The 16,457-nt window shown below is 37.1% G+C and overlaps 1 protein-coding gene across 3 annotated transcripts in view; it reads right to left on the minus strand.

Moving 5' to 3' along the window:
- Positions 1-16,457, minus strand: part of LOC126921669 (follistatin-A) — a 74,150-nt gene that overhangs the window by 23,280 nt on the left and 34,413 nt on the right. For 2 of the 3 annotated variants that reach the window (XM_050733408.1, XM_050733409.1), the window contains 3 exons: positions 5,435-5,623; positions 4,833-5,051; positions 3,681-3,917 (listed from right to left, as the gene is read on the minus strand). In XM_050733408.1, the coding sequence (XP_050589365.1) occupies positions 3,681-3,917; positions 4,833-5,051; positions 5,435-5,623 (645 nt within the window). The remainder of the gene's footprint in view (positions 1-3,680; positions 3,918-4,832; positions 5,052-5,434; positions 5,624-16,457) is intronic. The other variant, XM_050733411.1, reaches the window with a different exon arrangement.

The raw sequence follows: 16,457 nt of genomic DNA on the forward strand, positions 1-16,457 counted from the left end.
CATTCGCTAAACGTTTTATCTTCCAAGTTATGATGACATGTTATGACATTTCATCGACTAATTAATAGACTCTTGTGAATTTTTTGATTTGTAGATTTATGCAAATTACCTCAAACCAGTATCCGTGCATTTTGAAAAAAATTCCAAATTTACGCAAGCATACTGAATAAAGGGAAATATTTAAATACGCAAAGATATATAAAATAAAGAATTTATAGAATTATTTGAAACGAATAATTTTCGTTCTTTGTACTTTCAAATTATTACCTTCTGTGAGCACCGATCGCCTTAATGGCTAGTATTAATGTTAATCGAATACACGCTCGTGTTATGGACCGGTTATCGAACATTACGTTGGGGCGGTCGATAATTGCCGATGATAAAGAGAATGTATGCAGTGCATCCGTACAAAGACGCTGGTCTGTTAAAAAAGATCTTTGACTCCGTTAAAATGTGAGAGCTGTCTATATTTGCACAATGCTCGGACCGATTAGCACACTTTTGAACAAACTGCACGAACGCACCAAATTTCAGACCAAAAGGCACACGAGGCAACATTTTTCTCCAATGACTAATGCTTAAACTTTCAAGTCGCGTCATTTTTGTGTCTGATAAAGGTCTAATAAAGGTATCGTATCGTCACAGAACACGATTAAACGTACCATTCTTTGTGAATCGATCATTGCTGAGACTAACAATAACAAAATCAATTACTGGGGAGAGAAAATGCACCTAAAAGCACGTAGTAGGGGTAAAGACAATGAAAGCGAGCTCGGACGAAGTACAAAGCGATTCGCAGAATACGTACACGGTCAGGATCTGTTATCCCTGGAAGAAGGATAATGTAACGGTTGAAAGATCAAGCGACTAGGAACGAGCAGGAAAGAACGCCGAGAAAAGGGAACAATAAAATGGAATTTATCTTCCGAGAAGGAATATCTCACTCTTCGTTCTTAGAACGGAGCCTTATAAAACTATAGAGAGCAATGAAGAGGGAAGAAAGAGTACTTGAATAATCATAATGACATAAGAAATGAGAATAATTTGCTACGACTAAAATGAATAGCGAGTCTAAAAGAAAATATACACGTAGACATCAGGGATCGGTATTGGTCTCAAATATTGAACGACACCGCAAACATATTAAGAAGAGCCTCCTAAACTGATCTAACCCTGTTAGAAAGAATTGTTATTAGTCGTTAGAGACTATGGAATCATCAATAGATAATCTTACTACTTGTCAATAATATCACTAATAATAGAATAGAATCTCTGTTGCCATAAAATAAATAACAAATCACCGTTTTTTACGTATCGTTGAAATACAACGTTTATAATAATTAACTATGCAAAATTAGTTTCTATCTAAGTTAATCGTAATGTGTTTAAGAAAGCAATGCCATTGATAGATAATATAGAAATCGACAGAATTTTATTATCCATGTAATATTTTAATAAGGTTTCCATCATTTGCATCTTATTGAATTAAGAGGAAAAATACAGAATGTTGGTAAGAGGCAGTTTAGGTAGAAAAAGGAGGTCGAAAGGCGATTCAGTCGTAAACGCTTGCACAGACACAGGATTTTATTATTCCCTGCAAAGTCTTGTTTGGACATAACTTCGCTCGGTGACTTTATGGCACCTGTCAGAAGAGTTCGGCACTGTGCAAACCAGACAACAATAAGATACATTCCGATGCAAAGCAGCGGCGGTCTGGCTACTCGCCTGCTCACCAATGAACTGAACTTTTCCCTCTCCGCCTGTTTTGTTCCTTTCCTTCGTCACCGTCCTTCACCCTTTCTTGCTCGAATCCTTTACATGCATGATTTCATGCCGCTTTTTCTCCCGCCGCGGCGAGTAATAAAGAGAAAATATCCGCGTTCGTTTCTAGCTCAAGAAATATTATTTCTTTTCGTACAAAATTATTAATTACATTTTCTACTATTAAATAAATACGATCCATTAATTTCTTAATGAGTATTTAAGTTATCTCATGATAATTATCATTATAGGTATATATTCAATATCTTCGTAAATTCTTCATATAGAATTTATCTTCGTAATAAGCATTTGAAATTATGTAGAGTTGATAAGAGAATATTATATGTTTGGTGCAATTAAAATTTATGGATTAGTCATAATCCGAGAGATATGAAATTATCGATTGATCCTCTTTTCATCTGTCCAATACCTGTTTGATCTTTCTCTTATTTACTATATGTTCTATATACGAGGATATAAATAATTATTGCAATTTAAGTAATATTTGTATATCGGATAATTACCTACAGTAAATTACGCTATATACAGTAATTTATATTTTTATAAATATTCTCTTTACTAAATGCAAGAGTCTCACGTGTATTTCTCGTGTGTAGAGATATAAGAATCGTGTATATTAAAAATGTTTATCTCCGTAATATATACCTCCATTTTTCGTGTCATTAACCAGAACAGAACGTAGTCTTAAAAAGTACGCTGTGACATCACCGTTCAATTCCAACGTTGGTCTCAATTTGCATTAAAAAAATTCTTATTCACCAGTTGCATCGAGCCATATAAAAGCCACCCTGCAGTTTACACCCGTTTTCCTGCGTTTAATCACTCTTTTACATGAGAAGCAACAGGTAGTGCCTTCGAAAGAAAGCGCAAAACGTATTCGAGCTCTCTCGCACAGAAATTTATCCTCTAACATTAATCTCACGCTCATCAAAGATAAAATCCAAAATACAAAACCGCAGTAATAAAACGAACAGAAGAAATCTACGATTTATATCAAAATAATAAACGAGAAACTTAGATGAATACATGACATATAAAAAGATTGCGATCAATTTGTGATTAATGATCATTTTAATTGGAATTCGGCGATACATTTCAAAACAATCTATCAAAACGAAATTGAAAAGGAAGTATCGTATGATACTTATCGATAATCTAATTATAATCTAATAATCTAATTAACTATCTATCCATAGGATCAGAGGTAAAATGTTACGTAGGAAATAAATAAACATGTGTAGTCGTATTTCTATCTCAACAGGAGTCAACATTAACGCATTCTACAACAATCAATATAAAATAAACCTCGCCGATTAAAAAATTCTCGACAATGCGAAAATGACATAGTTGCGCAAATGTCAAAACTGATTATTTTGATAAGATCAATGAAAAATTCGATCGATCAACAGCATATCCTTTCCCTTTCCCCTCTCAACAAAGCAGTCATTACGACGAACCTTTCCCATTACGAGGATCTCTCTATCGGACGCTCGCCGCTGTTCCCCGTGGGATATTTACGATTTCCCCGCGAGGCTTCTCTGCCCTGGACCCGATGGTTGCGCACCGCTGTGCTGAAAAACCGACTAAAAAGCAGGCCACGACGAGACGGTAAAGAGAGGCGAAAAGAGAAGGCGAAGAAAAGGCAAACACAGGGGCTAGAGAGACGGGGCGAGAAGAAAAGAGAGAGCGCGTGCAACCGACGGAAACAACGGTGCGTCCGCGCAGTCACGGGGGTGTGAGGTAGAAAAGAAGGGAGAACGAGGTGACAGGAGGAAGAGAGAAAGGCTTGGAAAAAGAGGGAGAAGAAAGAAGAACGTCGGAGGATCGACGAAGGTGGCGGAGTTGAGCGACGAAGCGAAGATAAAGAAAGGAGGAGAAAGAAGTAAAAGGAGACTCACGTTTGCAGTGGCCCTTATAGGCGACGGGAATGGCGCGACCTGCGCGGCAGGCGGCAAGTCGCAGGTGGCAGGCACTCTTGTAGGTGTTTCCGTCGGCCCCGCAAACGGGGCGTGCGGCGGCTCGCTGTTGCGGGGGCGGCTGGGGGCACCTGCGGGCGCACCTCACGCAGTGCGGGCTCAGGTTCTGGTCCAGCACGCAGCTCCGGCCTTGGCCGCACCGGACTCGTGCGCACGAACCTGCTCGACACTTTACACGTTATTACGCACAGTCGTAAACCGACCCCGTGATAGATGCGTCGCCTTCCCTGTTTGTTTTTCGCGCCGACCAGCGCGCACGCGCGAACTTCCCGCGGTTACCTAGTACGCGTGCGCGCACACGCGATTTCTGACCACCCCGGGTTATTTAGTTTTCTTTCGATTGCAGCTTTGCAAGTTGAAAGTTTAGGGGCCGATATAGAAAATAGTCGAAGATTGAATAGTTTTTGACAATTTGGATAGTAACAGACGTGCTGTTAATTGACTTAATTGAAATATTTGGGGTTAATTGATTGGATTTAGCTTCAGAAAATATGGTGGAAGATGATGAAAATGATGTTGGTTGGTTGGGACGATTTTTACGATTCGGCGGTATGATTGAATTTGTTGATCTTGTATATGTATGTTAATATACTTATAAAAGTCAATTACCGAAGTGGTCAGAAATAATCGACGATATGTTTTTAATCATTTATGGTTATTAAGTTATGTTTGTAAAGTTAAAAAGTATGAACGAAGAAAATATGTTAGTTTCCTTAGTAACTGCTTTTAGAGAAATGTTTTGAAGTAATCGAATAGCTTCGAGAATCCCAAATAATTATATATAATTATTGAAACATACTATAGTATTTTAGATGAACAAATTAGCAATTTTTAAATGATATCAGGGAGCTATTTCATTTCATTTATGTATACATGTAATCTCTGAATCAAAAATAGATAGATTTCATAATCTTTATATTTAATTATTAGTTACAATTAAATTAAACTAAATTACATAGATCTACTCGATAGTTCCCTAAATTTTCACAGAATCTCTCCTGAATGGTCTTTTCGGTGGCTATTCAATTACGAAGGGGTGGTGATAATGATTCCATCTCTTTCATACATACTCACTTTGGCAGTGGCCGTTATAGGCAACCGCTAGTTCGTGGCTTCCCTTCTTGCAAGCGCGTTTCTTCAGTCTGCACAAATTTTTGTAGCTCTTGCCGTCTGTCCCACAAACTGGACCTCCTCCTCTTGGTGCCTTGCACTCAGGGCTGCACACGCACCTTGGTCTTCCTCTACGCACCACGCACTTCTTCCCTTCCTCGCACCTTACTTCCGTGCAGCTTTCTATTAAAAAACATAGTTGATACGTTGAATTGGTGTTTTCATGAAACAACATGAAGAATGAACTCTTTAATTACCAATGAATGTATACTAATTTATTTATAAAAATTATATGAAGATTAAGATTTACAAAAGACTAACATATCGCATTGACATATTAATAGAAGATTTCTAAGGATTAATATTTATAAAAAATATCTAATTGTTAAGAAGTTATGTACACATCATATTTTTTGGAATGTCTTGATAAATAAATACGTACTATCATAACAGGTTCTATGTAATAATAATCATAAAGCTTTAGATTCTTTCTATTTGCAACTTTGACGAGAATTTTTCGCTTTTTAGAAAATATGAGATAAAGTCGAAATAAAATATTCATTTACCTCTGCAAGGACGACACTGGACACCTCCTCCAAGTACCTTCCAGAAAAAGAGACTTCCACTATCGAGGTCTTCCTCGGAGTATGCGGTCGCTGCCGCTGCGTTCGACGCGCAACAATCTTCCTTTGTCACTCCTTGTGACAACAATTCCTTGCAACGACCGTTACTGATGGAAGACCAGCATATGCCGCCTATAACATATCAAAGAGACAAGAATTATTGCTTGAATAATGAGACAAAGTCAACGAGAAACTAATTATTGATGAATTACGAAGGGAAACATGAATCACGGTGGAGCAATTTTAATGTTTAATACGCCATCGATCAGTCACGCATTGCTACAATTTTCTTTCTATACGATTCGCTATTTTAAAAATATAGACTGCAGATGTTTATGCAAATTCATATTTCTACGAGCACAATTAAAGAAATGCAACATAAATGGGAACTTGTTCCACCTACTAACTGTTATAACGAGTATTTCACTTTAGATATTTTATAGATTCTTATGTATTACGTGCATGGTAAAAAACATTTTCATGAAATTAATCACGCGATTAATTTTTTTTGCAAATCTTCGTAAATTTATCATCCATATTCGGAAAAGAAATTCCTCTTCCTATCTATAATCTATATTATATCAAAGCGCTTCGTTCTCTTCGATCACCAAGTGGTAGAAAAATAAAAAATCAACAAAAAATATCATCACCTTGCTTTTTCCATATGATCGTTAAACATAAGAATTGAAAAATCATAAAATCCTTAAAAACATCAAATAATGTTCTGTAATCGACCGAACGCGCTAACAGTTACGCTTTCGAGATAAACGAGAGGAACAAAAATAACTCTGGCAGAATGCAACTGTAGGAATTCCAGACAAGATATGACGAAACAACGAAGCTTCGAGAGTCTCGACGGGAATCGTCGACAGGATTTTTTTCCTGTTTCATGGCGCGCCTAATCACGGCCATAGCTATGCTGGGTGCGCAATGCGGGGCTCGCGGGTTTAGTCGGTTTCTTAATGAAAGACAGCCGGCTTGCGTTAGTATTCCCGGAACGTTGTATTAATGAGACGCGTTCGCGGGGAAAATTCCTTCGAGGAGTTTTAATTGACACCGTGTACGGCGGGCGCGACGCGCGACTTTAAAAAAGTGGAACAAGGCTCGGCGCGAAATCGACGGACATTCGTTAGAAAGCCCGACGGACGTGTCATAAAGTTGCGAAAGAAACACGTTGTCCGCAACAAGAGTACACGTACGAACGTGTACCACCGACAGCCAGCGGTGATATGAAGAATGAAGGAACAAGAACGATGAGTCGTTGATTTTCTGGGAAAAATGACGGGCAATATATTTCCCAGATGAACTGGGAAAGGTGACTGCAAGTCGTGGTGAATTAAATGTGGGACAAGAATGCGAATATAAATAGGTGCGATTGGAAATTACGTAGCGGTGTAGGGAATGTGCAGATGTGTAATGTAACTTGTAAAGAATTACAGTATGCGCTAGAAAGTTTGGTCTCATTTTTCATACGTAAAGTTTACAAAGGCAAAGAAAAGACAAAATAACGAAGGCCGATATCTTTTGTCATTAACGACTTGTCGATTTTTTATGCTCATTTATTTATCTAAGTAAGTATTTGCACAGGTTCTACATTGTTTATGCAGCGTTAATTTGATTATTATATGTAGACTTGCTTCATGCTTAACCATCGTTATATTACAGCTAGATAGTGTGAAGAAAAAATTGATTGAAGTGGTAGTATAGTATAGTACATTAATAGTATATATAAATATTTAGGAAATATTTTTCTCTCATTGGAAATCATTTTAATACACTTTAAGGGTCATAGTATTCCATCTCTTGATCAGATAATTCACTGTTTATAATATCAAATTTAACGTATTAAATTGAGATTAAACATGAGAATAAAGATATTTCAAGAATAATGTAAGAAAGTAACTGTACTTTAGTCTTTTTACTGCAAAAGTTCAAACATTCATTCGTACTTGTTTCATTAAGAAGATTCAGATTTCCTTAACAAATAAGCTATACCAAGCTCTTCAACGGTGGTGTTTATAAAATCTTGATAGCATACGTAGTAGGTATACTAATTTTTGTTAAAGATTATTAAATTCTTAGTGGAAAATAACTGTTTTATTTGTTATTTGTAATAGGTACAAGACAGATTACCTAAACTGTGAGAAACATATGTAATAAATATTCATTCAGTAAATGAATATTTATTGGGTAAATGAATATTTATAAAGTTTTTATGATTCGCATAGTTTTACATTTCAAATCTTAATTAACCTGCTGATAAGATGTATCTAGATCGTTCATTTAATCGTTTCTTTCTTTCTACTATATGCTGCTAATTATTATAATATCACTTTATACAGATGATTAAATTTATCTAATAATGTTAGAAAAGTACAGTAAGCTTACGGATAATACAAGTTCTGTGAAAAACCATCAATTTAGTCATTTTAAACATTCTAATAGCTCTAGTGTTTAAAAAATTATTAAAATATCATTGACGTGGTAGACAGACAAACTGCAGTCTGTAGTCGCAGGTCCTGAGAAGCGGGAAAGTTAAGTATTTTTCTACACTACGAACTCATAAAGGAAACGTCCAGCGTGAACTCCGTATGCAAGTACTTTAGCTTGTATGATCAGCACACACGAGACTCGTCCAATTCCTGGCTACAAGTTAGGAATAGTCGACATTGTTTACCGAACTCTCCATCGACTTAGGGTAAAATTCCTCGAAGACGAAGAGTTAGCGGCTATGCTAACGTCTATGCCACAATGAACCTCCCAACCCAACGTACTAATTACTTCCACTTTCGATTGTGTGTATTTAAATAGTCCTCGCATGCGTTGCATTCAAAGCACACCTCGACAGCTTTTCCGTTTTCTTGCTCTTAAAAAGTGTTATCAATGGATATTTCAAGCGCATACTTTGGAGACACGATGAAATTGCTTACAAGAGCAATTAAAAGACGATATAATTAATTTTTATCGAATTTCTCTATAATATCGATCGAGATAATTTTTAAAAGATAAATTCGAATATAAAAACTTGAATTTTAGAAAGAAAGTAGGGAAATTGTAATTTTTGAGGGTATGTTATACTTTATAATTTTAGCAAATGCTATTCTCTCAATTTTCTTACATAATAGTATTTCTCGAAAGGAACAAGTATAGTTTCTTGTATACTTCAGACAACCGTTACCTTACCCTCCCATAAACTTAAATTACCAAATTAACATGTATTGTGAGGCACGATCCAGAGATACGTAATCCGGTACAATTGTGACGTACGATTAAAATTTGCATACCGAAGCGATCGCTGGAAAGAATATGATTGCATCGTGAGACTTACGTATTCAAGGAATATATCGATTACCCTAACTTTGTACCCTTCGCCGTTAACCATTCAGCTCGTCGAAGTCGTAAGGAAACATAACAACAGAATACGAAATGAATCATGCTAATAAAGGATGCTTTAACAGATATAAAGTATGCACGGCTGGTGGAATCACAATTGTGTTTTAAGCAGTGCACGGTTGTGGATCAACAGATCGGTAATGGGATCTGTTCTGCTCTCTTTGGTCGCGTTTTCTTTGACTGGAGTTAAACAGCAACTCAGACGTCGGTAACAAAGGCGTGTGTTTAAAATGCGTTTATAAAGCGATTATGGTCGTAAGAGGTTGTAACAATAAACGTCATTGAACAGTTATAAACGGGACGTCCAAGTGGATTAGTTAATAACGTCAGTTACGATCGCGGGTAAATGTTAAATAAAATAATTTGAAACTGATTCATCGTTGCGATAAATGCGCCACCGATTCGAGATAAATACACGTCGACTTCATCGCGAATAAAAGATTCGTAAACGTTTTACATTTTCATTCGAAGATGATGTTCCACAATGATAGTGAAGCAATGCAAAAGACATCTTATTTCAACTTGCAATTTATGCATGTCCGTTCATTACGCATGTATATACGCAGTTTGATATTTATTAGCTGCAATCAGGTTTTGTTGCGATGCACAGTAGCGCTTGATTGCGTACGCCAACATTTTCTTTCATCGCTATGGAAAGGAAATATTGTCGACGCAGAACCTGTGCGTTTGAAATTAAAATTTTTAATCTTCTGCTTGATGTACACACAGTTTCTCGCGAATGTATTCGATCATTTGTAGACTCTCTTTATGAATACGTCATAACGTGTATTATACGAAATATTTTGAAATAGACGACTATCGTAATCATATTGGTGACGTAACATAATATGCTGATAAAAGATTTCTAAAAGTATTCGAGTACTTTGGTGAGCTACTGCGCCTAAAAAGTTCTACACGATCCTTAAATCTTCATCGTGAACCGATTGACACTGCCTACGTCGCGGAAGCAAAATTAAAAAATACAACATCCGACACGCACGTGGCGTTCCGCTGGCCAAAAGCCGCAAAGAGGCGGCGAAAGGGGTGGAGAAAGAGAGAGCTCGCACACGGCGTGGTTTTGCGTGGCGGCATAAAAAGGCTGAGATACACCACGGGAACCAGAACCGAGACGTCGCTCAGAGACAATGGAACTCCTCGGGCACCAATTAATCACCGCACGATAATGCAATTGGAAACAGCCGGTTCCCCGTCTTTTCGCAAGCTTGGCCAGCGTCTGGCAACGAATTGCTCTGACTACTCCCGTACTTTTTTGTCCCGAATCCTCGGATCCTTCGCCTTTTCTCCTTTCATCGTTGCTTCATTTTTCTACTTTCCCCGTTCTGTTGCTTTTCTTTGTACTAGTTTCATTCTGACTCGATAGAAATATAGCACGGATCGTAATTTATGGTACGACTGGAATGACAGAGATTCCATGATTCAGCATGAGACGAGAATCAAGAAAAATTGTGTCGAAAATTTCATTTACGAAGAAAATTATTTCAATCGAGTGGAACATTTATCTATTTGTAAAAACCACTTCTTATTTACCAATTTGATACAAAAACACTTAGAATAGCAGTCTGTAATGAAATTCGTATCTCCTATAATCAAATACACGCATATCCTATCAATCTTCCAATGCATTTTTCTCGAAAATGTAGCTTTCGATCTAATTTCGTTATCCTTGACTTTTATCTTATTTCAACTCGGAGAATCTTCATCGCTACGCTTGTACCTCTGTTGACGGGGTCATACTGCAGATTCGTTTCTCTATTCCTTCGTAGCACAGACTACTCGTCGATTATTTCTTCCGAGAGGGACGAAAAAACGAAGCGACTGCGATGGACGACGACTAAGCGAAGTTTATTCGGTTTTTGGTAGAGTCAATCGTTGGCGATCGTTCGCCACATGTCAGACGCCCTTCTCCCTGATCGCTCGTCCTTCGGGTTAACCGCGCGGAAAGGACGTTGCTTGTCTCGTCGACGAAGACAAGTCGCACAGCGGGATCGATTCTTACGTCCGCCGAAAGGAACTTCCGTTAATCCGCGATTAGGATAAATCGTACGCGCGTCTCGGAATTCGGAACAGTCGAATACTCGCTAGTTTTCGATATTGTTAACGTTTTTAAAACGACATAAACACGGTGCGATGTTTTCTAACAGTTGTATTAGTAGATTGCAAATGTTTATGCAAATTCGTAATTTTATAAGCATATTTTAGGGGATGGAACGCAATAGAAATTAATTCAGTCGTTTTTGGATAAACTTACCATTTATTATTCACTTTGCCTTTGAATTATTTATTTATTATCTATTGGAAATTAGTCCTTGTAGAATCAAATGATAGGAAATCGTGTCTCGGATCATTTGAGATTGTACAACGAGATTTTACTAAACGAGCTTGAATTAATTCATTCTTTAAATACAAAATTATTGTACCACGATTACTTTACTTAGTATGTGCGAAGATGCATTCTATGCACATGCACAGAATCGTGCGTAGAATGCATCTTTGTACATTTAAATTTTCCACAAATGTATAAAGATTCGCAATTTAATCATTAGCAGATTTCTGACGTAAATCAATTCTTGTGACGTTAATTGTTTCTCCATTACTATAGTCAACATAAAACGCACTGGCATTCGTAGCAGAAACTTTTTCCATTATAACGCGATACCACTGATCATCAGCAGTAAATTTAGCAACCGCTTATTCATTTCTAGTAGACGTATAAGCACCCGGAACTATAGGATTAGATGCTACTTCGATGCAATTGCAGAAGAATATTTTCCAACATTTTACGCTGATCAACCCGTTCCATAAACCGTAAATTTTACAAAGTACTGCTTTACAAAAGCTTGGTCTTTCCTGCTATTTCTTCGGTCATTTGTTAATTTATCTTTATCGTTACCTTTTGATATATAGATAGATAATTTGGTAGACTTGTTACAGCAACTAACAATAGGATAATTAAGAAATGTCAAGCAATTTTTGAAGAATGAGTTCTAAAATCCCATTTGAATTTCTATTGTAATAAGAAATTTGGAGATCTTATAGAATTCCTTGATGACTTTTCGATTATCGGAATTTCGAGTATTGGGTTGATTAAGAAATTGAAGTATGATTTAGTCTTTTAAAAAATTTGCTAAAATACCAGTGTTATCGGAGCGATCTTAATTTGCCACTTAAATAGAGAAGAGACACGATAACAATGATAACATTGTGAAAGCTCGTAAGTTGTGCACATGAAATGTCACACTATTCGCTGCACGGTCACCATAGTGTAACCTGCATTGCTCGTAAAGTACCTAAACAACACGGTGACTCAAGTGATTTGATATTAAGTTTTCTGGCGGGCGACTTTCGCTTATACCTTTTTTATCGCACCGCGAAATTCGAGATTCTTGAGCCTTAAACCACGCATTGGAGTTAAATTACGATGTTTAATTGTATGAAACTACCGAGTGTATTAAATTCTGTCCACTCTCCACATGTCTTCTTTCATTTCATTTGAACGCTTAAATTTACGAAGAAAATCATCAACGTTCGAGCTATAAATGCATAAAAAACATGAATGGGAGAACGATTATTAATATTAACATAATTTACAATTACAAGAAATAAATTATTTCGGTGGTGCGTCTAAATTTCAATAGATTTTTTTTTGCCAAATTTGATTCCACATAATCGAAAAATTCGTTTCAATAAAAGAATGATAAATCATAAAAGAAAATTACATTTAGCACAGCATCGCGAATTCGACGTAGAAATAGAATGTACGTCTCGATAATCTTATTCATCGTTTGCATAATTTCTTTTTTTAGTTAATCCAAAACATTGAAAGATATGCTTGAAAATAGCTGTGTAAAATACTGCATAAATATTGCACTGGTAGTCATTTCTCGATTTATTACACATAAAATAAGTTCATTGAAAGTCAAAAATACGTTGCTGAGTTAAACGCGCATGTTTTCCAAACACAGACGAACATTTTTTTTCTACAATTTGCAAGACAGAAAGGTAAAGACTAATACTGTCTAACTAAATCTCGTGAACCGTAGCAAGAATGAGCTGATAGAAGCATGACGCCCTGTTGCTAGCTAAAATAGCTGCAGAACCTTTCGAACCCAGCACAGTTTTCGTTCGAATGGTTCGTGTTACGCCTGGGAATAAAAATAGTTTTATAATCAAGCGTGCAACGAATAGTCGTGTCCTCAAAATTATTAAGAAAAATGTTGAAGTTTACTCTAGCGAAGAATATTCACGCGGACCTTATCGAAAATAGAAATTTCACGCGAACTTGACAAGTTAGATAATAACATCAAACAGAAAATAATTAATTGAACTTCGAGCAGTATATATCCTACTTTATGGAAAGAATCGTAATATCAGAAAAAAAATTGTTTTCCAATATAAGATATTTACTTCTGTATACTGAATTCCTAGAAATTGTAAAAATTAAGCATATCAAGTACTTAAATTTCTGAAGAATTACTTTATTTTTATATAAAAGAAAAAAAGAATGTTTTCCAAACTAATCTTTAAATACAATATTTACTTCTAAATATGAAAATTTATTTTTGTGTAAAGCGTCATTAAAAATTGCAATAATTAGGTAGCAAATTACTGTATTTCCCAAAAATTTTTCTATCTTTCATATATGATTAATTTTTCTAACTACCCTTTTTTTCACCACTGAGGAAACAGAGAAAAATTAAAAGGGAAGAAGGGAAAGTGCACACAGCCCTATGACGATCGAAAAATTAATTAGAAACGAGCGGGTCACCGGTTGAGGGATTGAGATCAAAGGCCAAGCGGTCTGAGAAGATTCTCAGACGAGACCCACCCCCGTTCGTGGGCTCGCCTTTTGCCACTGACCTCCCTTAACGCCGCGCGAAATGCCTTCTTTCACACAGACGAAAATCAAGCAGCGCCTATTTTTATTTCGGTCAAAGAACGACCGAGATGCCTTTGCTCGATCCACACGGCCTTCATCGGAACACACTGCTTCTCGATTCTGTCTTCTTTTTCTTTTCTTTCTTTTACCTTTCTTTTCTCCTGCCGTCTCTCTTTCTCGAGAGAGAGATTTTTATCACGAGACTCGAAGCACGCTGTGAAATCATTCCGACGTTAAGAATACGCGATAAAATAACGTGGAATAATAAAATGATAATAAAGATGGTTATGGAAGATAAGCGTGGAAACGTACGAGTATCGTAGCATTTAATTTTAGTTGTTCAGCTTCACAGTAACTAGATTTCTACGCAAACGAACGGGGGAGCATAGTATTTAGCATTTTAATTATTTAGAGTCCCACTAGGAAGTTAAATAATCTTTTAATTTGTATTAATAGCTAAGCTCTGGGATTCCGTTTCTCTTTGTCTCAGTAATATCTACATGAATTAAGATACCGGTACTTCATTGTTTATGTTCTGTGAAATTTTGATATTTTTGTTAAATAACCAAGAAATAAGGGTTTGATAAATTCTATAAGAATTATAGGGATATTAAAGTAAAAAATAATAATTCGAGTAATTATTCATATCTTTATGCATGGAGATAGCTAATGAAAAATGTGATGTTTGCGTGATATATGAAAAAAAAGATTCAGTGATCGCGTTTGTGGTTACCGCAAATCGATGTTGTATCACAATATCATTGCATACTATTTTTCGCGACAGAAATTACTGGCGATGGTTCTTATTACCTGGTGAACTTTATTACTCACGTATACCTGACTTACATAATATTCGATACGATCATGACCACACGAACCACATATTCCTGATCTATCGACTAATGCCCATGCAAATGGCTTTAATATGTATAGTAGTGTTGTAAAACATTTGCCATCTTCGTGTACTGTATTGTAAACGACAACCAAATTTTTAACATCCCTTGCAAAGGCACTTTTCCAATATCATAATAATTTTGTCAAAGATTTTGATTCAAAAAATAAAGATTCGTCTAAATTTTATATATTTTTGTTTAAATTTATCGTCAACATCTTAAATCAACGATGTTTTATATTACTGTTACATACAACGATGTTTTAGCTTAGAAAATAAGCGACATTCCTCTTTAGAGAAATTATTTACAAATTATAATTTCATTGATCATAGTTTAAAAATTGCTCTAGTAATTAAATCTACTCTAGAATAAAAAGCAAATATCTGAGGAGCTTCCACTACCTATATCGATTCCTACACAAGCTAATAATTCATTATTAGAACGGTTGAACGTTAAAGCTATCTCAATCCTTCTAAATCATCATTCATTGCAGTATCTAGCATCGCCATCTCCTTTCGGATCTACTAGCGCCAATATTTCATTGCCTGCTCGTGTATACTTTCTACAGAGAGACGGTAGAATAGATCCCCCTTAATCCCCTCCCTAACTAAAAATCAATTTCCATCTCAAAACTAAAATTGAATTCGAAATCAGTCATGAAATTAATCCTTCTTAACCCATCTCGATCCTACCCTGCAGAATTTAAAATCAATTTTTCAAACAATTTTTCTATTAATACATTAGTTCCTAATCACCCCGTTGCCGCGTTTCTCCTATCTAGTTGCATTTGTTTAAGATTAAAAAGTATCTCAATTTGGACAAGACGCGAAACAATTACTACTATAATTTCATAGGAAAAATCTTCGTAGGACATTACGTATCTTTTCTATTTGCTAAAATAAAAGCAAGCCTGAAATATAAAAGTCAAACTATTCCTAATCCACTCGCCTACGATCCCAAAAAGCTCGCTTACTCTTACGCGAAACGGAAGTTACTTGCCGGGCAGGTAATATCGAAACGTGCAAACAAGAAACACCCTGGTTCGTCTGAGAATAGCTTCAGTAGTTTGTGTGTGTGTGTTGCGACCCGGTTCCGCGACAAAAGTGCCGCGAAGCCATTATAATTAGTAATCCTTTGGGGCCGTCAGACATCACGGATTACGATCCGCCGATGGCGGAACCGCCTGCTTGTTACGGAGCGAAAAGGAAAGTCTGGGCGAACTGAGAGCATTAATTCTCTGCAACCGCCGCGGCGCGGCGGTGTCTAGACCGCGCGACACAGCCACTGTTTGGCCCAGTTACGCCCTTCTTCTTCCTCCCTGGCCTTTCTCTCTCCCTGTTTCTCTTCGCTGGTCTACCTTCCCCTCTGGTTGATTTCCCCGCGTTGCGTCGTCGTCGTCGTCGTCGTCGTCCTTCCCTTCGCGTAATGCACACTACGTCGCTTTGCCATTCCCTCCGTTTGGTGGCTCGCTCGCTTGTTCGCCCCCCACCTCCCTTTAGCAGTTCGCTGAGAGCCACCAAGCGCACCGTAACCCGTAACGCGCACACCGGTGTGTGCTTCGCCTCCGGTTCTACAGTTCGTTATTTGCGAGCTTGGCCCAGATGAACGGAACTTTGAGCCAAGTCTTCTCACTCTCGAGTCCTTCCGCTTCTCTCTACCGCTTACGTCACCGACCCGACAACTCAACCGCCACATACACTCGGACCTAACCGAGAACCGACTTTGGCACCTCGCAGAACATTATTCGTAGCAATCCGTCAGCGTCGCGTCGCGCTGTGACTCG

This window comes from Bombus affinis, chromosome 11 (genome assembly GCF_024516045.1).
Source record: "Bombus affinis isolate iyBomAffi1 chromosome 11, iyBomAffi1.2, whole genome shotgun sequence".
Taxonomy (NCBI): Eukaryota; Metazoa; Arthropoda; class Insecta; order Hymenoptera; family Apidae; genus Bombus; species Bombus affinis.